Source organism: Plectrocnemia conspersa, unplaced genomic scaffold, assembly GCF_051122295.1.
Source record: "Plectrocnemia conspersa isolate PC_06_02 unplaced genomic scaffold, ASM5112229v1 ptg000010l, whole genome shotgun sequence".
NCBI classification, from domain to species: domain Eukaryota; kingdom Metazoa; phylum Arthropoda; class Insecta; order Trichoptera; family Polycentropodidae; genus Plectrocnemia; species Plectrocnemia conspersa.
This window is the reverse complement of record NW_028277174.1, coordinates 16,624,223-16,647,932: the sequence shown is the minus strand read 5'-3', so window position 1 is coordinate 16,647,932 and position 23,710 is coordinate 16,624,223. Positions and strand designations below refer to the sequence as shown.

Sequence of the window (23,710 nt, the reverse complement as noted above, 5' to 3'; positions counted from 1 at the left end):
TAATGTTCTTGCAAGAAATACAAATCTTTAAGTAATTATTTAAAAAAAATAGCTTTAATATATCTACTATGTAAATAACAATTCATAAGATTTAATACATAGTATTTACTTAATATTTAGACAGACGAGTCTTGAAACTGTCATTTATATAGCATCATCTATCATATTTACAATTATTATTTATCTTGGTATTTGATATGAAATTAAGTATATACATATTTATATAAGTTCCTAAATACGTTACATATTATAGGTAGCTTATATTTTATATTTAATCCATATATTCCTAATTGTTTTATAATAACACCTGACATGTTTGTATTTTGGTAAATATAATGTTATTATGTACTTGACATATTTGTAAAAATAGAAGTATTTTTAAACTCAGTTGCCACAATTACGTTTGCGTGAATTAACAAAGTTTCAAGTTTTTGTTGCAGTAACGTTTTGTTTAAAATGACCTTAGAAATGTATGCAAGGTTCGTTCAGTGCTTCGTTTATTTGTTGCTAATGGAGAAGCTGCTGCTAGAATATTTTTTCAACTTACTTTTGCTTATGGCAATGATGCAAAAGAGTGTTGTGAATTTTAGCAAGAAGAAGTAACGTTTATAATGAAGAGTTCATCTTTTGTGAATATAAAACATATTTTTAACCGTTTGATAGTGTTGATGTTTAATAATAGACAAACTTAATAAATAGTGTTGAAAAGTGTCCAGAACTGTTTTGTTTTGAATGATAACTTAAAATAGGGCAATCGCGACTTTAATGATGACATAACCATATTCTTAAATTTTTTCTTATACCAGAAATAATTCTTGAGAAGTAAGTAGAAGACAAGAGACTGCAATAATACCGGTATTTACCCGAGATAAACAGTAAATATCGGTATTACAGATTGTTTCGATATATAAAATATTCTGATTATATTATTATTGATTTCGATGTTTACTGCGATCTAGCACATGTGATTATATGTTGTAGAAATGTGTAACTTGTTTCTTTGGCATTCCAACTAACTCTTATTGATCAGATAATCTCTAAGCATCGCTTACCAGAAATACGGAACAAAAAAGTAAGTTTTCAGCTAGGGAAAACTCACTGTGATTAATAGAAAACATTTTATAAACACGGTAATTAATGGAAAAAAAATCATAGAATAAAAAATACGTTAAAACTGCATAATATTATTCTACTTTTGTATCCTACGCCAATAACATTACTTGGGTTCATCCCCTACAATGAGCATTATTTTAATCTCCGCTTCTGCTTTCAGGCAATCTGGGGTATCACTTGTTTTTAAAGATTTTAGCCATAGATACATCGTTTCAACCAATAAAATTTAATGATTTGAAAAAATTGATTACTACCGGTATTTCATTTTGTAATAGCGGTAATATCGAAGGTCCATTTTTGCGTCAGTAACGGTATTACCGGTATTGCGATCCTTAATTATGACACATAAGTTATTTTTATTACAGTCATAATTATAACTATTAATTGTTAAAGATATACAAATAAAATAAAATAAATAAAATTATTATTTTTATAGTGATATACATTACTTTGAAATTATATGTATATAAAAAATATTTTAATTATTACTGCTGCACTATTATTTGTTCATGAAGTTCCAGTATTATTTTCAGATTCCAGTTATTATTCAAGTATTAATTTGATGATAATACATATTTATACAAATATAAATATGTATTTTCATCAAATTAATACATTTTTTCTATTTTAAGATTTTATTTAATTACACTGATTAAAAATTTATATTTTTTTAATAAGCTGTAAATATTAATGTGCTGATTTATTTATTGGATTGTTCTAATAAATAGAAGCACAATATATGAATACGAAAATATACTTTTACTACAGTAATTGCGTCTGAAACACTGCTATTATCTTACCAGGAACATTTTTCTTAATATCCGTTACGTCCTAAAATGTTTCCTATTTAGAATAGTTTTCCTCTAATGGCAAATCATGTAAATTATTACTTATAACGCTATGTTTCATAATAAATTTGTAGCACCAGCAATCGTAAATTTAGAACAAACCATTTCTGAAAATAATTCTCTACCAACATTCACAATTTGTTGATTTGTCTCTTTATTGATGTTCAAATTATATTTCATCAATTAAATAGCCATTCAAGGACCTTTTGCAACAATTTCTACATCCCATCTGTGTTATTTTGAACATCCAGTATCAAAATTATTGATTCATACACTACATTATTAATAAACATAAAATAAAACTGATTTTGAATTAATTAACAATGCATCACTCTAAGCATTAGTTTGATCTGACAGCGTGTGATTAAAATCCGATTAAATGCATAGATTTAATTTGGATAACCTAAATGTCATTCTGTATTTTTTGTTCAATACATAATCTAAGGTCACATTGATATATTGAAACACTAATTGTTTTTTTCACATTGATATATCGAATCACAATTTTTTCAACTTTAACCAATCTTTTATATACAATTTTGTTGCGTGCGTTACGATGGCACATGTTTTGTCTGTTTTTTAACTTACTGATCCAAATAGGGCACGCGGGCCACGCGTCCAGGGGCACTGATATATAAAGTATCCACTTGAGTCCACGGGCGTCAGTGACATCACCATCTCTTCCCCGCCTTCACCAAATCTTCGTCACAGCCGACGGTCTACACTCGCCACCCACACTCGGCCCGTTTTATTAACACGCATTGTGTGTGTGTTTGCGCGAAATTTTCGTTAACGTATGCAACTAAACTTCTTCTCGTTCGACATCAACCGGAGCCGCCGATAAATCGCGATCGTGATGGACCGTCGGGCGCCAAGTTGTTTTGTCTCAACATGGATGACAATGGACAACGGTAGATTCGGCAGTCTTCGCTAATTTATATCTAACGCTCGTATAATGTGGGAAGGACAAAGGAGCGACCATTAATGCAATTACTACATTTGTGTATATCTATGGATACGATCCACATTTAAAAGTACTTCCTGTATTTTTATTTTTAAAAATTAGTCCTACCCTTTTTTTAGAATGAAACTAAAGACCAAAATCCAGAAGTTTCATCTCTTATTAATTATAATAAATTTCTAGAGTTAAAAACCACAAGCTAAAAAAAATTCACTGCTAATTACACAAAATTATATTTTTTGCTTCCGTAGCAATATATAAAGTCAATTGTTGTAATTCACTTCAGCTATAATTATTTATTGCTAACAAGTAGCAAATATTAAATGAAAAAAATATAGAACCCAAATCTGATCTTTACATTCATACAAAAAAATCAACCATAAGATTACAATTTATTTCAAATATCATTTTAACATTTTGTAAAAATTTTGGATTTGAACAATTTTTAATTATATTGTTTTTATTGAAATGAATTAAATTTACATTGAAATAATTACATATATAAAAAAAATATTTATTGAATTAATTACAATTACTCTAATTAATTTTACAAAAAATATTTAGAACCATTTTACTGTTAGCTCCAATATAATAAAATAAAACGTTATTGGTTACAGTTTAAAGTAGGAAACTAAAAAGTTTTACAATTTAAAGAGGGAAAATTAAAAAAAAATGTAGGGTAAGAACTAGTTTAAATATATTTACCTGAAGATTTGAAACCATTAAAATCTGACCTTCAGCATTTATTAAAATATGTGCTTTGATATTTTGTGCTTATATTTAAATGTAAGGTTGTTTCTATCGTAGATTCCGATACATGAGATTTTAGTTTGGATGTTGTGGTTACACAACATATGTTTATAGTATTTTCTGGTATGAAAATCACAATGTTCTTTGGTTTTTGGTATTTGTTATGATTTTTTAAAAATTAGTATTAAAAGTTGCATTATATTTTTTTTATAAATTTATTTTTGATGACTTGCAATTTACCACACCTGGCAAGCATATTTTAAAAAATGTCTGGTTGTTCATGTTTATTGATATTTAATCTTTCAAATAAGCACTCCTTCTGTTATTAAAATATTGTTCTGAGGGCTGCAATGCAAGCAAATTCTTTAGAGCAAAGTTACAAAATTTTCTTGTCAAAATTAATCTTGGAATCCAGATGTATGCCCAGGTTTTTAACGCTAGATTTGTCGTTTTATTTAAGTAAATTTCATCTCCAATGAAACGAAATAAGTGTCAAAATATAAACAATATCATTGTAATATCTGATTTAACACAAAAGTTATAGTTAGTAACAGTAATTTGCAGTTGATGTAAATATTCCGTATTTCATTTAAAATTTACTCTGACGAAATATATATTTACTAGTTTATGTTTCTACAATCGATAGCACATATTATATTTACATATATGTTACCAAATTCAACTAAACAGCTATTCCCCGATACTAGATAATCTTAACTATTCAAAGTAGTTTGCAATTAGATTTTATTATAAATTGGTTATAGTCTAAGTAATTCATAAATAAATAAGGTTCAATACCATTTATTATACATTTCTGATTTTACGTAGTAATCTTTGCATACAGACGTTTATCTTTAGTTATAAATGTGTTTATATTAATTTACAAAATAACCTGATTTTTGAGATTAACTTATTTTTATTTTTCCGTTTCAGATGTCGTCTGAAGTCGCCATGCGGATAGTCAACGCTTTGCGGTGTTGGTGCTTGCTGAGCGCGATTTTATTGCTTTCGTCAAAAATAGAAGTAGCGGCTCACAGACGAAACGCAGCATCGTCCGATTCTATATTAGAAATAATCAATACTCAAGAAGTGGAACGTTTATTGGCTGCTAGGCGTCTGAACGCCACTCGACCGGACCGCCGTTATCTCGGCCAAAACGATCTGGACGAAGACTTCCAGGACACGAACCCGCAAGTCATCAATTACGAACCACCAGATCCGCCCTCTATCGACTACGAGCGTCAGAAAAACAGAGAGAATAACAACAGAATCGGTGTGGATATTCTTATGAGGCAGTACAATGAAACACCCCCTGCTCAAACCCAAGAACTCTTAGCAGAACTGGCGGCTTATCATGGCTTGAAGCTGTTAAAATCTAGCAAGAACGCTTTGGTAGTCACCAAGAAAGAGTATCTGAAAAAAGACTGGTGCAAAACAGAACCGCTTGTTCAGAGAGTCAAAGAAGAAGGATGCATATCCAGGACGGTGATCAATAAATTTTGTTATGGACAGTGCAATTCGTTCTATATACCAAAGAATCCGAGGAGACGACGAACGAGGCCTCCTCTGGCTCCCGAGGACGAAAGGGACGACATTGATCAAAACGGCGCCGCGTTTAAATCATGCGCTTTTTGCAAACCAAAAAAGTTCACTTGGATCACGGTGACCCTGAGGTGCCCTAATATGGTGCCACCGTACAAAAAGAAGAGGATACAGAGGATAAAGCAATGCAAGTGCACAGCGGCTGATGTTAATTGAGAAAACCAACCAAGTTTTAAATGGAACCAAATAAATGAAAGTTGCGTCGGCAACATAAATGTTACCAAAACAAATTAGCACCGTTCCAATGCCACAAGGCAAAGGGAACTTCATGTTTATGTTTACATCAGATAAAAATTGACATAAGCGTATGTCAATATACGTATACTTTATTAGAAAAAAATATTATATATCATATAGGTAAATATGTTCGTCAATTACCTATATTAGTGACGGCTGCTTATGTTTAATAAATGTTTTAGGAAGTGCCGTGTATGGTAGAAGCCTTCGATGTCAAAGCACTCGAGAAGCTTTTGTACATTCCTGATGTCTATGTATTATATTTATGTATATGTTTGAACTTATAATTTATTATGTTTATATTATGTATGTACTTCATGTTCCTAAATTAAAATATTTGTTAGTAATACGCTCACTGGATAAGCTTGCACATATATTGTAGTTATTAGATTATTGATGCTTAGACGATTTACTCGTTTTTATAATAATTTAACCAATATCTGTAAATAAATATATTATATAATAATAGAAATGAAGATGTTGATAAATATTTTTTTAAATGTGTAATAAGCTTTTTTTATATATTTAATAATTTTTTACTTGTACATTTTGTAACGATCGCTTCTTTATGTGTACCTAATGAAAATTAATAAGAAGCATGCGCTCTGTATACATTTAATTATGTTTTAGTGATATATTTGTATAATATAAAATTGTATGTCGTACATTCCAACATTAGGGTTATGTATTTATTTAAAACGTAGTGATTGAAATAAAACACTAATGATCGATTAAATTGTGATATAAACGTTTTTTAACATCTCTAAATAGTTTGGTTTTTAGACACTTTTATAGACATGTACCAAGCTTTACGATAGAAATAATATCGATTTATATAATGTGTAGATACTTGCGATTTATTAAAATTGTAGTCGAGAAGTGCGATTTTTATTTCAGTTTAGTATTCGTACCAATTGTAATATTTAAATTGTTATGATATTGAAGTTTTATATAAATGTATGTAACTAAATTAACAAAAAACTGTTAAAATATTTCAGGCTTTTCGAATGAAATACTTTTAAGAGAAACTGAATTAATATAACGTTTTTGATGTATGAGATTACTGTAATATGTAGTGTGTGAACAAATTTTTTTTATTGTTTTGACTGAGACATTTTATTAAGTATTAACATTTTTTCACGTTAGCTTTTACTATGTACGTCGAAGTGATAATTTTGTAAAGTTTCTTCGGATGGCGCCCCACCTGTTGAGAACTAGTGGATAAGGCTGTGGACAACAATAGGCGTGTGTGTAAAGTTGACACTTATTATATAACACAATGGAAAATTAGACAAAAGCAATAATAAACATACGAATTTAATGTAATTGTTTCATTTGCTGTCCTTATTTGAGATGCTCAATGGTACGATACATTTTTTTTTGTCGTTCCTTAAATGTATCTTCGATAATAAATTCAGATCAGATATATTGTAAGTATAGATTTGTATAATGACACATTAACATTCGGTAAGTGTAGTAAAGTATAGGTTTTATTTGCGCGAATAAGATGTAAAAGTTGCTGAAAGCATAACTTTTTTTATGATATGTATAGATTGATTTAGTCTTGGGAATATATATATTTCATTTATGTCGTTATTAATTCATATTATGTAAGTTACTATACTGTTATTAATTTATATAATAAGTTCTAAATGGAATAATATAATCAGTTTTCTACATTAAAAAATAAAATTGATCAGTGGACTGCTATCCCAACAGAATATAAAAAAAACATAGGCATCACACCGAGTATAACAAAAAAACTACATTAAAGCGCTTGTATCTCATAAAAAAAAAATTTAACGTTTAAGATAAAAATGCTTTAAAAACGAAGATTTTTGCAGATTTTCTTACACCCAAAATCGACTAAATCCAAAATATATTGTAGAAAAATAATAAATGTTATTTTAATTTTTCTTTTATTATACTATACTACTTCAATTATACTTATGCTTACAATTAAAATTATATTATTAAGAATAATGTAACTATACTAAAAAAATCAGATAAACTTATTTATTTTTATTTAAATTTTCACTAAGAAGTAAAATCAAGCATTTTATCATTATTATAAAAATATGTTTAATATCATTAGTACATTGATTTTTGCGTATTTTTATAACACTAAGAAAATTACATGAGAAGGCAATTAAAACATGTTTGGAAATAAGTAGATATAACTAAAATTTGAGAGACTAAATAATGGTTTACAAAATATCAATCTGTATATTTTACATTTAGCTGTTAAACCAAAGGGCGACCTTTGAAAGCCGATGAAAATAAGTTCAAGGTCATACTCGAAACATACCTACGTTAATACATGGTGATACGTTTAAGATACATAAGCAAATCGAACAAATTTAATGCTCTACATCAGGGTTTCCCAAACTTTTTCAGCGACGGAACACTTGGGTAAATTCAGAAAATTTTGGCGGAACACTTAGCTTATTTTTTAGGTTGGGTAATTCATAGTTGTATAAATAAAAAAAAATGTTATTAAAGAAATATTAATTAATAACATAAAAATACAAATAAATAAAACTCCAAATGATTTTGGGTTCTAAATTTTTTTTCTTTTCCTTGTAATGATAAGTTAATATCATTGCACTTTGTAAACATATCCGCCAGATATGCAAGATGTATCAACCAGGTAAGATTTATTAAAAATTGATAAAATGATGTTGCAAATTATTTTGTGCCTTCAAGAAGACTAATAATTCATTTCGAAGTTCATAAAGTCTTAATTGTACTTTTCCTCTGGATAGCCATCTCACTTCAGTATGTAATAAAAGTGCTTTAAGTTCACTACCCATTTCATCGCACAAACTTTTAAATAATCTGGATTGAAATGGTCTAGATTTTACATAGTTTATCATTTTCACAGCTTCATCTATAACGTTTATTAAATTTGTGGAATTTTTTTTAGTCAACAGTGCATGCCTATGCAAAATACAGTGACTGCTAGTAGCTACTTTCAGGATACGTGATACAACACCTTTCATTTTTCCTACCATTACACGAGCACCATCTGTACAAATATCAATACATACACTTTTTCCAGCCTATCTCTTGTTTTGTAATGTAATCATTAATACAGTTCAACATATCTTCTCCTGTAGTTTTTCCATGTAGATATGCACCGGTGAGTAAATCTTCTCCAATACTTTTATCATATGTGTAACGAACAAATACCAATAGCACAGCTAGTCCTGCGACATCTGTAGATTCATCCATTTGCAATACATATTCACTGCAAAGTCCAAGTCGACGAATTAACTCTTTCTCTATGCTAGTAGAAATATCTGAAATGCGTCGTGAAACAGTATTATTTGATAATTGTATTGCATCATTTTTTTAGTAGCCTGCTCATTAAGAACACATGATACCATGTCTTTCTCACATGGCTTAATGAGTGTCTCTCCAATTTAATGAGCTTCACGGAACACCTATTTTGGATCCGCGGAACACCAGTGTTCCGCGGAACATAGTTTGGGAAACCATGCTCTACATTATAAAATGGTGTTATCTTTTTCGGGTTTTGAGCCAAAGGAGTGTGAATTCACAGCCAATATAGACGCCGGAAAACCATTCACTTTTATTAGCATATATAAATTATAGTGATGGAAATGTCAATTAGGCGATGGAGTTGTATGGCAGTCTTCGCTGGAGTGTCAAGTTTAATTTTCGTCGGCAGTGATCTATCGTGATGTGTTTTTGTGATGATTCGCTGATGTATCTAGTGCTGTGACTTCTTCTTTCGTTATTTTCCTTTTTCGTTTACCCGTCTTCCCATGTCTATTTTTTTGTAACTAAGTGACCAATTACTTAAAATTCCGGATTCAAGGCAGCTCTGGTGAATCGCAGATGAGGATTTTGACTGGTCAATTGATTGATTGGACACACCCACGAAATGCTTACGCCTTAAAATATGGCCACTCCAATGATCTTTAACGATGGGGTATGATAACAATAGTATTTTGCGCAGAGATGAACGCAGTCTATCGCGCATCCTTTCCACACAAAGAGTAGTATATAGTGATGCATTGTTAATAGTTTGAACACCACTGATCTAAAGCGTAGCAAAATATTTTTTTATACACTGCTGATTATTCTTTAAAATTATATATACATAACAGTTGTTTACTCGTAGTGTCTTCTTTTGATGAAAGTGCAGCAATTTTTGCAAAATTTGTATAGAAATGGAGAAATGGAAAATATAAAAAAAAAACACAATGTCATTTAAATTTGCCAACTTTGATCTCTTCATGTAAATTATAAGCTTCATCTTGGGTGAAATTCGACCTTTGCGATAGTCTGTATTGGTTCACACTTATTAATCTTACTTTGTATCTGCTACTATTGCACAGTCAGTAATCTACCATCTGGTGTTAACTAAAATAGGAAAGATTCCTCAAGCACAGTGCTCATTTCGAGATTTCGATAAATAAAAATGTCAGTAGTTCAATGGCGCATTTAAAACTCTGCACGGCACTTATTTGTAACATATTGTTGATGTTAAGATTAAAACTATTGAGTTGTAACGTATTTACCCGTTTTATAGTGTTTTTCATCTGTGAGAATAGAGCCAGAACCATATTCATCTGTGAGAATAGAGTCAGGACGTCCGCATCCGGTGCCTCTATAAGCTAACATTGCATACTAAAATATTGAATGTCTCCTACGAGGAGCTGATCTAGTTCAAATAATTTAATTTTAATATTTTATAATTTTTCTAGTTTTTTTTATTTATATTTTTTTTGTGTATTGTTTTTTTATATTTCTTTTGTGTATTCTTATATAACAATGTATTGCTTTTTATGACCGCGACACATTATTTTTTATTAGTATTCTACATATTATTTTTATGATTTTTTGAAATATTATAATAATTAGTAAAATATAGGCGTACAGTAGCAATTCGTTAAGTCCGTTGTCCGTTTTTGCGTTCTCCATTTAACAAACGTACAAAATGGTTTTCCGGTGCACCTTCAAAGCCGAAAATGGCGATGAAGAGCCTCATTATTGAATTGACAGAAAAGAAAAAGTCAGGTTGCCCTGTGCGAGTGGGTGACACACCATTTCGGATCTCGAACTGTCGACAGCCTCTTGAGAAACTTAAAGGTGATGAGGAGGCGTGATGTCCAATGAAACATCTTTTCGTCAGAACAATTCCGACGGTGGGCAACCGTATGATTTTCACAACTGCAAGGATCGTTCAAGGGAAGCGTGGAAAAAATAAATATTTCAAAAAGCCAATTTTGAAACTTGCATCAGAAAAGGATATAATATTTATTTTTGACTAATTAATATTTAACATACATTATATAATTTTAGTACATTTATTATTACATATATATTCAATATGTTTAAACCATATTCATAATTAAGATGTTGCTATGTTTGGGTCTGCGATCTTCACAATTTTAATTTTAAGACATTAACGCTACTAAAACTTATTAGTTAAAAATTTACAACATAGTATGTATGCCTCAGTGGAACGCCTAATGAGACAAAATAATTCAAAACTATGTCTAGTAATAAATATTTTAAGTACAAGCCGCAGAATTTAGGGCGTACCTTATTTTTTAATAATTTTAAGAGCGTTTTATTGTTTTTTTTTTTAATAAATTTTGATAATTCATAGTCAAGCGTGTAATGGCAAACTAGAGTGATAAACAAAGCAAAGGTTAAATACTCTTATATTTAAATAGTAAATAATTTATTATCATTATATTATATTTGTGATTTAATCACGCACACACATAATGAAGAATGCCTGTCTGTCATACAAACTTTCCTGAGGTCAAGATGGCCACATCTTTTTTAATTATTTAATTAATTATTATATAAAATCTTAATATCTACAAAAGACATTTAATTAAGATTTGACTTAATACTAAAACACTTTATACCCATGCATGAAGGTATGCTTAAATTTAATAATGTACACATCTATGATATCTGAAAATATTAATAAATTACTCATTCGATATAAATCAACCTGCGATGTCTTTGAATTTTCACCAATCGCGGCTGATCTTTGACCCGAACAAATGATCGTGGACCTGTCGAGAAGCAAGTAGGCCCACGAAAATATGGTTCGATGTACAAAAATCAGCCCAGTCTCCTAAGTAATAATACAACGACGATCTCAAATATGTCTCGTTGTTTCAAGTCCAAATTTGTGTTACACAAGAAGTATATAAGTAAAATAAATGCCTCAGATTATTTTACGCCATTTTTTTTCATTTATTTTTGTCGATGCTGGGACAATATTGAATTGGAACAAAACGATTGAACGTGCACGATAATATTCCGATGCTCAAATTGTGGGTCGCGCAAAGATGCATACCCCTCCAGTCACGATGAAAAAAAATATTGTTGAGAAGTCGTGACCGGGAGATATGACAACATAGGGCCACTTGCGCGACGAACAATTTACTGATTATTAATTTATTTCACATATTTATATACATGAATATATAAACATAAACAGTATAGTTTCATTCGATAGGTTCACGTGGCACGACATTTTGAGAATCGCTCCCACACACGCGTCGACATTTTCTTTTATTCGCGGACACCTTCGCACTTGTTAGTACATTGTCATAACCATCATTCATTATATTATCATATAATATTTGTAAACACTGATAAATATACTTTTTTTCACTTACATAATAAAACACATTTATAAATATAAATAATCCGTCGATATTCAACGGATACACTATTGCATAATAATTATACAATTTTATTCTACATAAATTGATGATACTTTTGAATGCATTAATATTCAGTAAAGAAATCAACGAAAAAATATTATACTTTTTCATATATTATAACTGTATAAGTAGCTGTCAATTCATATTCCTCGGTGCAATTGCCAAAGTCGTCAACGATCAAGGGGGGTTAATTTACAAAAATATAATAAATCTCTCAGTAGAAAAATAAATTCATCATAAGGTTTAAATTTTTCTTCATATACAAGAATATCGTAATATATATTTTATAATGCCAATTGAAAAGGGACGATGAATCGTTACCAATTAAATAATCTGGGTGAAAATAAGTAATTAAAATCCGGCGGTGGTTTGGTTTACACCATATCTAAATCGACATTGATGCCTTTCTTAGCAGCCACTGGTAGTTTCTCTCCAGTCAGATAAGGGTTCTGACTCTGAAATTATATTTAAAAAGATATTATACCATATTATAAAATACTTAAATTTTTGATGCTATCTTACTTTTTTCACATGAAACTTTTTAGCTACCAGGTTCTTATGTTCATTGGCCTGTATACGTTGCACGAAGAATCGATTTAGATTGGTTGCAGTTCCTGGTCCTGAATTGGAGCCTCCGTTAGATCCACTGGGACATTCAAACATATGTTCACCATCGCACATGCATTCTTGCTCAGATTGATATTCCCTGCTGAATGCCGCAGTATTCTCAAATTCAGTTATGCAACCTTGCTCTTCTGAAAAATCAAAACAATAATAAAAACTCATATTATTTAAATATGATATATATAAAATACAAATACTACGTGGATAGTAGATCTAAAACAAGAACAATATTAATTTTATATAATTATAAGGGAAGTAAAGATATGTTATTTGCATAAGGTAGTTATAGACCATATACTGGTTAATAATGTAACGCATCACAGTTTAACTTGCTATGGGTATGAGGGATCAACCTCGCTCAGCAGTCGAGAGCAAGACTCGTGAGACAAAATCTGATTAGTTTTTAATAAGAATCAGTAATTATCGTTATTTCTTCAGACATCGGTTTTTTGCATTATACATGTATTATATGTATCGGAAGATGGGAGAAGGGAAATATTTTTTTCTATGAATAAAACAATTTTACAACAAATATCACAGAATTAATCGAGTTTAACTATTAAACAAACATCTTAGTAAAGTTACTCTACGTCTTAGAAAATAGTTATTTTGAAGAATGATCCAAATAAGAATAAAAAAGCCGCAATTTCTTGAATTATTTTTTAGAATATATCTTGACGGTGTATTGATGCGGCTTTTCTCTATGTATTATATTACTTATAATTCTGAGGAACGGAATTATACAATTTAGGTATAAACAAGCAGTAGTTTTAAATAATAAAAACAATTTTATTATTTTAGCAAATATTATCATATGTGCGGACGTTGCTGCCGCCCGTGTGCCCCGCGCACTCTGCGCGTATGGTAGGCGCGGCCCTGTCCGGAAGCTTCTCTAATATTCCTTCAACCGCATGAATGGAAATTTAAATATATAATTTTTGAATATATTCATACTTTTTATAAATATTCATTATTATTTGACGCTGAACTGCCACTCAAGAATAAATATCGTTTTTATATCTATGAAGTAACCCTTAAAAACGAAAATATATTTAATGAGTTTTTAAATTTATTCAATACCTAAATATATACATAATAAATATACCTAAAATATATTCACAAAAAAATCTGTTTTTGAGATTTTTTTATAGGCAATCTTTATTACTATGATGATTTTTTAATGTAATATACAAAAAAATAAAATTTAACTACTAACTTAATTGTGAATATAATTATTCAAAACACATAACAGTAAATAACATTAATAGAAAATGATAAAAAGGCAAACTACAGGAGGTCCTTGTTATAATGAATATTTTTTCTTATAGAGACGTTCACATTTAAAACTATGTTTCTCCTTTACCATTGAAAATTATTTTATAGAAGTTACTACATACAACATAATTTCTAACAACGTATTTACGATATTGTTAATGTTTCACCTACAGCATGGCACTCGTCGAGAATCGCGCGTATTTGGAATCGTTACTCATATATCACCGCGTTTTTTCTCTAAATATACGCAATGATGTAATCTAATTTGCATTGTGTTTACAATCGATGATGGGAAATGAAATCTATTTCAGGTGTATTGAATTCCAAATTTTGCAAAGAACGCTATTTATAGGCGTTCGCTAATTAAAATGCCATATTTACGCGGCGTATCAAGGTAAAATAAAAAAAGTATGACATCATCTGGTGGTACAATGTTATATTTGGGTATTCGAATATGAATTTAATATTTACCGGTGTATCCAACGGGGCAAGGATTTGGAGGATTGCAATAAGCTGGAAGAGCTGCGTCTGCTTTGATAGGACGAGTAATTCCACCAGAATGGATGCGTTGATTTTCATCGCGGTTCAAGTAGTCCAAACCCCAAAGAGTGCTAAAAATATACCATAAAACATATCGGATTAAATAAAAAACATAAATTCACATATTTCGCAATTAAAACATCTGGAAGTTAGGAATTAGGAAGTATCTCACATACTCGTTAATATTATTGACGTGCGTCATACACTTCCATGAATATACAACGATATATAATATTTTCTGAGAACATTTTCATTCATGATATTCATCTGGAATTTTAACTTGAATGAATACATTAATGGCACAATAATTTCCGGATTTTTGATATATGTATAATATTAAATGATTACTATTTTCATTTCTCAATAATTTATTTTAACTATAAATATATATATTTAGAATTAAAAATGATTTAAAATATGTCATTGGGTTTTATTGTCTCGTTTTTAGATATCGTTGATCTTCTTCATCGTTGATTTAATTCATCATTTTTCAATGCTTTGCTATAAATAAAATATCATAGCCAGACAATGTAAATTTGTGAGAATCGTGGTACTTTTATATCTAATAAGTTAAATAATCACCATATAATATATAGTACTTAACTATTGTACATATTTAAAAGCTTTGTATAATGTACACGTTTTACATGCGTTTTAGCAATGTATGGCAGATACCTATGTTGGAGGTATTCTTGATCTCTCAAGCTCGGATTTGGATTGCCATCTGATAGAGAGTCGTAATCGAATTGCTCGTTCTCCAAGTTCTTTTGTGCGCGAGCCATCAGAGATAATCGTGATTCTGGTCCAGGAAAGTCCATGTAAGTGTCGGCCGTGTCAGCTAGATCTTTGCCCATACGCTCAACAACTTCTCGCAGAAGGGCGTCTGATATAAAGTGCTCCTAAATAAATGATTTTAATTAAAACATACAAATACCATGCTTATATTTAGACAAACATTGCAAACCTTAGGCCCAGCATCGTGGGGTAGATACCCCAAAACCCCAACGGCGGCGAGCAGCGCCACCAGCGCCACGCACAGCGCCATTGTTGACAACGTCTGCTAGCGAGCTAGCAAACGGCTCTGTAATAATAAAAATAAATTAATAACAATAAAATGTATAATATAAGTCAAATGTATAAATTAGATGATTTAAATCTAGAGTCTTAAAGTTTGTTTAACTAAAATCACTGATATAAAATCATACATGACGTTCTACTGCGAATTCCATATTATGTTTAAGCAATATTAAAGACAGAAAATAGGTGTAAATGTATTTGGCAAAAATCAATGTAAAATTTATTTGCAAAGGTCCTAAATTAAGTTATAAATTGAAGCAAAAGTAAAGGTGTATAATAGTGTGGTATACCATACTTTTCCATGCTAAAAATATAAGTACTATGAGAGCCAAATAGCTTCCATATGGATACTAGATTGTCTAATAATTTAATCTAGTTTTTGTAATTTTGTGATTTATATTGATAACGATCATATACACATGCAAATAAATTATTATATTACGTAATCTCTTCGATTGGTTTTTCTATTATTAGATTCATTGACTCTTTCGATTAAATTAAAATGTAAAGGAGCAATTTCTGGGGAATACGGTGGATACTGAAGCACGTCACAACCATATTTTGTCGTCTTTGAAGTTGTTGGCATTAGACCTCAGCTGTTAATATGCGGTTCCTTTCAATAAGTTACCAATAAATTATCTTGCAAAGATGAAGATCTCATAAGACGCGCGGATTTGCTTACTAATAATTTTAATAATTATTTAAGTACATTCGAAAAGTCAACGAAATAAATATCACGATCCAAGAAATAAAGCCAATTATAATACGTTAATTTTACTCGGTTGATAAAATAATAACCAATAAGGATTCGACCTGAGTTATTAATTGTATTTTATTTTAGTATATTAATATAACATAACTCCCAATAATGTTAGTCTTAATATGCTACTAAAATATTTTAACCCATCAAAACTATGCAATGGAACGTGAGAATAAGAAAATAAAAGAACGAGAGAACCTTGCCTTTATCATTAAAATAAGAAAGTCACAAGAACAATTGCGTAGCATGGCAGGAGTTGACTTGAGATGTGAATGTTTTTCTCATTGAAAATTCTATGTCACAATGCTACAAGTGGAACATCTTAAAAGAATCTTCATGAAATATACTTATTATAAGTATGACTTTTCTGATCATCCATATTAAACATTCTGGATAAATATTGTAGCGAACATTTGTAATTCCATAGCAACCACTGACTACCGTTGATTAAACAAATCAATCATTAAATTTTCATTGAAATTAGCATAAGAACAAAACTTCTATGGCGTTAAAAGCGGCATAAATCAATCAGTTTTACGTACATCTGTAAGTCCACAGCAACTATAGTAAAATTTAAAACAAACTATGTCAAACGCATACCGTACGTTATAAGAAAAAGTTAGTCGCTAGTGCCTTTTTTATACTGATCTATGCATACTAGTCATAAATTAGAGGGATTAAAAGTAAAAACCATATTTGGTGAATTATTTTATAAGGAACGGCACGTGGAATGCAAGATTGTTGCAACAAGCTTAATAAAAAAATCTGACAAAGAGCAACAAATTCAATTGCACCCGCAACGGCGTGGCAACAAAATGTGGGCGAGCACTAATCCTCCCTCAGGCGGGTCATGTGTATAAAACAGGTTCACGGCGCCGAAATCAATAACTTTCAATCGGGACTCGCTCATAATAATACATCAAAAACTTCAACTAGAGCTCTATAACTTGGACTTACTGAGTTCGTATGAACTCGAGCGAATAAAGTCGATAAAGCAGCCGCTCCCCTTTCCACGTTAACTCTGGTCCAGCTGGACGTTTAGAATCCAGTGTTCAACCCGCTTTGGAGACGACTCGATTCACTTATATACTAATTATACAGCTTAACATGAACGTGACACAAATTATTGCATAATTATAAATTATAACCTAAATAACATTGTCTTGTATCAAAATAAACTTCTCAAGATAGTAATAAATAGCTCAAAGAATCGAATATAGGAAACTCTTTTGCGGATAAACTACAATAAATAACGAATAAATATAATGATATTACATTTAATTAAATAAGCTTTACAGTTTTAAATGACACGATTGTACAACACAATCGCTAGTAGAGTGACAGCTGATGTGCGCAGACTCCTAGTGCCCTTATTATAAAGCTGTGACGTCAATGGCTTAAATCTAGTATGTATGTAACAATATTATGATAAAGCATTGACGTCATTATCAGACAATGCCAAACAAATTTGTGTTTAATAAAGGAAATTCACTAGTATTGATTTGTATTTGAACATTAAAATAACACATTTAATATCAATATTGCTATTTATGTAAATGGTACTGAATTTTATCATAAGTTGTTAAGAAATTATAAAACCAATCAATATCAATATGTATATTACCAAAAACCACCTGTTAACAAGCTGCGCTTCATTCATGGCTATGTACAATACATACATATAATATGTATATGTATAAATTCTATTGATTAATTATTTTTCAGTGCACATTCGAACAAAATATTGGATACAAACATATTGAGTAATCACATGAAGTGCTAATCAATATATTCCACGTCATGGTGTTATAAAGGTCAAATTATATGACCTAAAAAATATTTATAAAAAAACATATTTCTACGTTATATATGTTTATTATTGCTTATTATACCTATTTAGAATAGGATATTATTATAAAATAAAAATTTAATACATAGAACTGAAATTGCGCTGTGTTCATGAATGACGCGCAATAGTAAAAAGTGACTTTTTTTATCTCAAAGCTTTTAATAATTGATTCACAAATAAAAAGTGAGATCGTTTCGAGTATTTTATTATGCTTATATGTAATAAATGATTATGTGTGGGATGATTTTAGAGAGAGAGCTGCGTTTGTTACTTACCGTCAGGCGCAAGTGCTGGCGAGTGTTTTGTGTATGGGTGTTCGGTTCATTGATGCGTTTGGGGCGCAGGCGCCGCGGCGCCCCCATGTGGGCGGACGACTATCGACCAGGCATCTGCCCCCTTGCTCCTCTCCCCCCATAGCCGCTTAAGCGTGTCAATCAGATACGCGGTATCTGGAACCTTCTGCCGGCTGGAAACCGCCAAAATTCAAAAGCTATAACCGTATACTTTGTACCGAATTGAAAAGTCTGAATTATATACGTTATATATTTAATTATGTATGCTACAAAATTATTTTTTCATAACAGAAGGCTAGACAATTTAAACATTTTACAGTAATCGAAAATAGGTTTTAAATTTTATAGTAATCGAAAGAAGATAACTATAAAATGAATTTTGACCAAACATAACTGAAGAAAATAAAATCAATGACTATTTAATACAAAAAATGAGCCTGTTTATTTTTTACAAGCTTATCAAATCTTGGCTCAATCGTGCATAATGAGACGTCAAGCACTTCTCCTTTATCAATGATGATTGCTGCTAAGTTTTGAAACATATTATAGAAAATTTTAGACACTCGGCTTTCCGATTCTTGAAGCTTTCGTTTATAATCATTGATCTTGTCAGCCATCCTTAAGCACGAAGCCCCCTTTCTTTGCATAAAGATGTTGAGCTCATTTAAACTTTAAATTGTAACTGTTAAGCTAGCTAACTTAGCTATCCAATCCACATTTCCAAATAAATAGAAATTTGGCTAGCTCTCTTCGCAATTCAAATCTCTTAATTATAATCAGCATGTAAAGTAAGCCTTTTGTGTTCAGCCTCCATGTTATCAGACAGTGCAGCGAATGATCTTAACTTTAAATCATTACATGATTCGCAATTTATGATTTCGCTGAGCACATTGTTTAGTTCTATTGACATTTTGTTGATGACAAGGCTTTCGTGATAAATGAAACAATGTGTTGACTTGCATTCAGGTGCTACCAATTTTATTTGTGTAATCACTTTAAAACGCCACCCAGTCATGGGTGCTACGACATCCTTACATACATCAATACAAAATTTGAAATTTTGCCCACATTTATAAATATAATCGCTCATGACTTTAACTATTTTAGAACCAGTGGATTTTTTGGTAGTGTAGCAGAAAAATCCTTCTTTCAATTCGTCTTTGCGTTGAAATTTTACATTATATAATAATAAATATATAATATTTGTTGTAAAAAAATACTTTGTTATTTCATTTTGATCTATCAGCTTATCTTCCATATCATGAGCCATATCATAAATACGTCGAACTATAGTGGTATTTAAAATAAGTACTTGAGCTACTTTTTTCGACGCTGACTCACCCAATACTAACTTTAATTAAAGGCACTAACTAGGATACAAATACCGATATGATCCATACTTTGATAGAGATATCTAAGTTTTTTTTCCGAATCCTTAATAAAAAACTACAATGTGTCGGTCAATATGCTGTCCATTAAGTACATAAACGCATATATTATGTACATAAACCAAACCATTCAATTGAATTAATTGTTCAATCGCAGTTTTTTATCTGAAATTATCCATATTTTTCATCAATAGTGTAGAGGAAAAATAACATATAATTTGTTTGTTCACGGATGCTGGAGTTAAAAAAGGTCACTTCAGAGATTTTTGATAAATTTAATTTTAAAAACATGAATCGGTTCTTGGGCTGCAAAAATTAGTTCGCGGGCTGCCAGTTGGAAAGCACTGACGTACCTTTACCGCTGCATAGGCTAATTATTTAAATAGTAATTTTATTTATAATAAATAGAAAACATTAAATTTTTTATCACGTAAATATGTGAAATAAAAGTTTTGAAGAAGGCTTTACTACTTAGCAAATAAATAACCAGATTTTGAAGGAAAAACCAAGAATATCCCTCTTTTTGGCTAAACAAATAGCGTCATTTTCTTTAAGTGAATTTATATTGATCTATACATACTACCAAATATAAAATACACATGTTTATCTGTCACTAAAACCTCTCTCAAACAGTAAACAGTGGCAACGTGGCATTTTCACATGTCATTTTAGCTGACACTCTAGGTCAACTGTGATTTTTTGAGTTGAGTTAAACAACGACATGCTGATGACTCATTACGTGCTATATTGTAAAATGTTGCAATGAAACCGCTGAAGAAACTGAACAGCGACTCCCTGATGACGGATTACGTGGTACTGAAATGCATGAATACTTGAGACTAAGAATTATATATATAGTATTTAAATAAATTTAAAGTACCAGAATCAATAAAATTATTTATAATAAATTAACTGTAACGGGTTTGCTAATAGAATAAAAAAATGTGCATTAAGAAATAAATTTTAATAATTAACTCTTTTTTATTTTCTGTTTATATTAAATACTATATGTATGTTTAGTTAACATTTATTTGATGTAAAAATTAGCTATTAAGCTAAATAAATAATAGTAATGAATAAAGAATTAGTTTAAATCTATCCCGGGCTAAGCCGGGTAATAAAGTTTGTACTTTTAATAAAGCTTAGTAACTCATTTCCGCTGCATAACAAATACCTAAATAATAATATTCTTTATATTTCATCACATTTATAATTAAAGAAATATGAAACTTTTTGATACGAGATATAGAAATTTTAAGACTTTATTAGAGCTGCATGCTAACTGGCAGCTTAAAAATCCTAATCATTTTCACTGCGCGGCCTAATTAATGGTAAATTTTTGGGTAGCGAAATAAATCGCATTGTTTTAATAATAAACAGTATATTTTGAATACTTAACTAATGATTTTATTGAAGTAAAATGGTAGTTTAATATTTTTTTCCTGATGTGAAAAAACAGTTAAAACTAGCTATTTGGCCAAACAATTTTATTTAAGCAAAATCAATTTTTTTAAATAAAAAAAACATATATTATAGCACAGCATTAATATACTTACAAAAATAATGTACAATGTATAATAGTTAAAAATACGAACATTATTTGATATGCTTTTATGTGGTAAAACATAATACATACATAAATTTTATTTATATTATATTATATGTTTCTTACTTTAGTTACATGTAATATATTATATGTATCGATAATCGATAACTAACAAAATAGTTTTTGAGGTATTTTGTGAACCGTAGAACTCAGAAAAAAATAATATAAATATTCTTATTTAAGTGTTTTTTTTTTTTAATTATATACATTTGTATAAATTTGAAATATATCGTCTAAGTTAATTTGTATTATATAAGATATAGAAAACCCTCAACTGACCAATTATTATTAAATTATAAACTTTAAATGCTATTTTATATTATTAAATATTTATTTTTTATCGCGAAACATTCCATCTATGAACAACGTAGTTTATTTTATATTTTAGCGTGGCTTCAAACCATTATTAAAATATGAAAATTATATGTAGATGTCTCTGATGTTACGTTTGTATTTACATTTTTTGAGCCCTCCGAACAGTAACCAAATATCTAATGCGTAACTGGCGATAACAAATAAAACTTAACAGGTTTCAGTTTTTTCACCATTTTCAATACGGACTGGAAAAATATTTTCACGTTTAATATACACAAAAAATATATTTCATTCGTTATTGTTTACGTAATTAAATTGTGTATTGTGAACGTCACGCTTCTTAACACGTGCAAAAACATAAAAAATATCAAAGCTTAATTGAAAAAGTTTTCACCGCCATTAGCTTGCTCTGAAAAAAATATATTACACTTCAAAGCTTTCTCGTTACATAATACAACCAATCAACACAATTAATCGAGCGTCAAACGTCGATCAAACTTCAAAATCCAGCTCCTTCGAACACTGGTTTAATTTATTCGCAATTTGAACTGCATTTCTTAAGTTTGGCGAAGATTGATCGCTCGGCAATTAAGGCAGTAAAGCGAAACGTATTTCACTATAAGTGACGCCAAAGATAACAATATGTCTTATTACCTATTTATTTTATAGCGCTTCTGGCAGAGAATAAAAGTTTGTCCGAAAATAAAACAGAAGCTAAATTAAGGATCGACATTTGCCTTTCTAGCATATGTGCTTCTATTGCCAAGATAAACTGGATTATAAGGCAATATATACAACGTAACATTGTTGCGCTTAACGATTCAGATGTTCACACTTAACACATCAAGGATAAAGCTCGAACCCTGACCTCTGGCTGGCCTCACGTTCAGGATTTAACGTTAGTCCTCGTTCCATGTTTCCCGCAAATGTGCAAATACCCACACACGAATACGCTCACATTTTAGACGTGTGTTGTTGATGACAGTAATCTATTGGTACGTAAATTTAAGCAGATTATCCCAAAGTTTTAAACAAGTCCCTCTTGATGGTGCAAGATCTTTGCCCTTTCTCAAAAAGGCTATTAGCTGAGGCGTGTATGGGATCAGAAAGATAAATATATCAACAAATTAAATATAAAGAAACCATTTAACATATATAAAAAGTAATAATATGATATGATAATATTTCACATTTGTATTATGCTTTTTATTGTTTCTAGAATTAATTGACTTAAAACGAAATTTATCTTGATATTTTTTAAATATAATCAACGTTTTTTATTTCAAGCCATTTCCATTGGCCCATATTTCTATGTCAAGATATCGGAGTATTTTTTGTTAAGTATGGTTTATTAAATCAAATTTTGGCATACTGTTTGATGCATCAATGATACATAGTATCAATAATTAATAAGATATTTTTAAAAAAAAATTGTAATGGTACATACTTCGTAAACAACTCATTGCAATTGTTAACTGCTAATATTTTGTTGTATTTTTTTAGAGCACTTATGTTCCTCAAATACATATTTTTTATATCTACGACATTTTCGAGTAGTAATTTAATTTATAATATTTAACGAGCAGATTTTTATAAATATAATGTTATTATTTTCAATCATTGGTTAAATTTTAGAATCATTAAAAAATAAGCAATTTGAAAAATCTTCAACTATATTAGAATATTATTAAATTTGTTGTTACTTTGCTTTATTTGCAAAAAAATAATATGTATTTAAGCAAGAAAG

The 23,710-nt window shown here is 30.0% G+C and overlaps 2 protein-coding genes across 2 annotated transcripts in view; one reads left to right on the top strand and one right to left on the bottom strand.

Moving 5' to 3' along the window:
* The window catches only part of LOC148230758 (uncharacterized), a 30,346-nt gene extending 24,773 nt beyond the window's left edge, over positions 1–5,573 (top strand). Inside the window, exon 2 of the mRNA XM_088194679.1 lies at positions 4,606–5,573. Coding sequence (XP_088050805.1) covers positions 4,606–5,430 — 825 coding nt within the window. The 3' untranslated portion in view covers positions 5,431–5,573. The remainder of the gene's footprint in view (positions 1–4,605) is intronic.
* Positions 5,574–12,074: 6,501 nt separating this feature from the next.
* On the bottom strand, positions 12,075–18,690 carry 7B2 (Secretogranin_V domain-containing protein 7B2). Its single transcript, XM_088195174.1, has 6 exons — positions 18,637–18,690; positions 15,640–15,756; positions 15,351–15,574; positions 14,607–14,746; positions 12,759–12,991; positions 12,075–12,691 (listed from the first exon to the last, which is right to left on the bottom strand). Exons 2-6 carry the CDS (start codon positions 15,718–15,720, stop codon positions 12,611–12,613), a joined length of 759 nt encoding a protein of 252 aa, XP_088051300.1. The 5' UTR covers positions 15,721–15,756; positions 18,637–18,690; the 3' UTR covers positions 12,075–12,610.
* Between the last annotated feature and the right edge of the window lie 5,020 nt (positions 18,691–23,710).

What these genes read in the sequence shown, in the direction of transcription:
- 7B2 (XM_088195174.1), bottom strand. Translation starts at nt 15,720, where the DNA reads ATGGCGCTGTGCGTGGCGCTGGTGGCGCTGCTCGCCGCCGTTGGGGTT. An exon ending in TTGCCCCGTTGGATACACCG is followed by an intron (nt 12,992 to 14,606) that starts GTAAATATTAAA and finishes TTGATTTTTCAG; the next exon opens with AAGAGCAAGGTTGCATAACT. An exon ending in AAAAGTTTCATGTGAAAAAA is followed by an intron (nt 12,692 to 12,758) that starts GTAAGATAGCAT and finishes ATATAATTTCAG; the next exon opens with AGTCAGAACCCTTATCTGAC.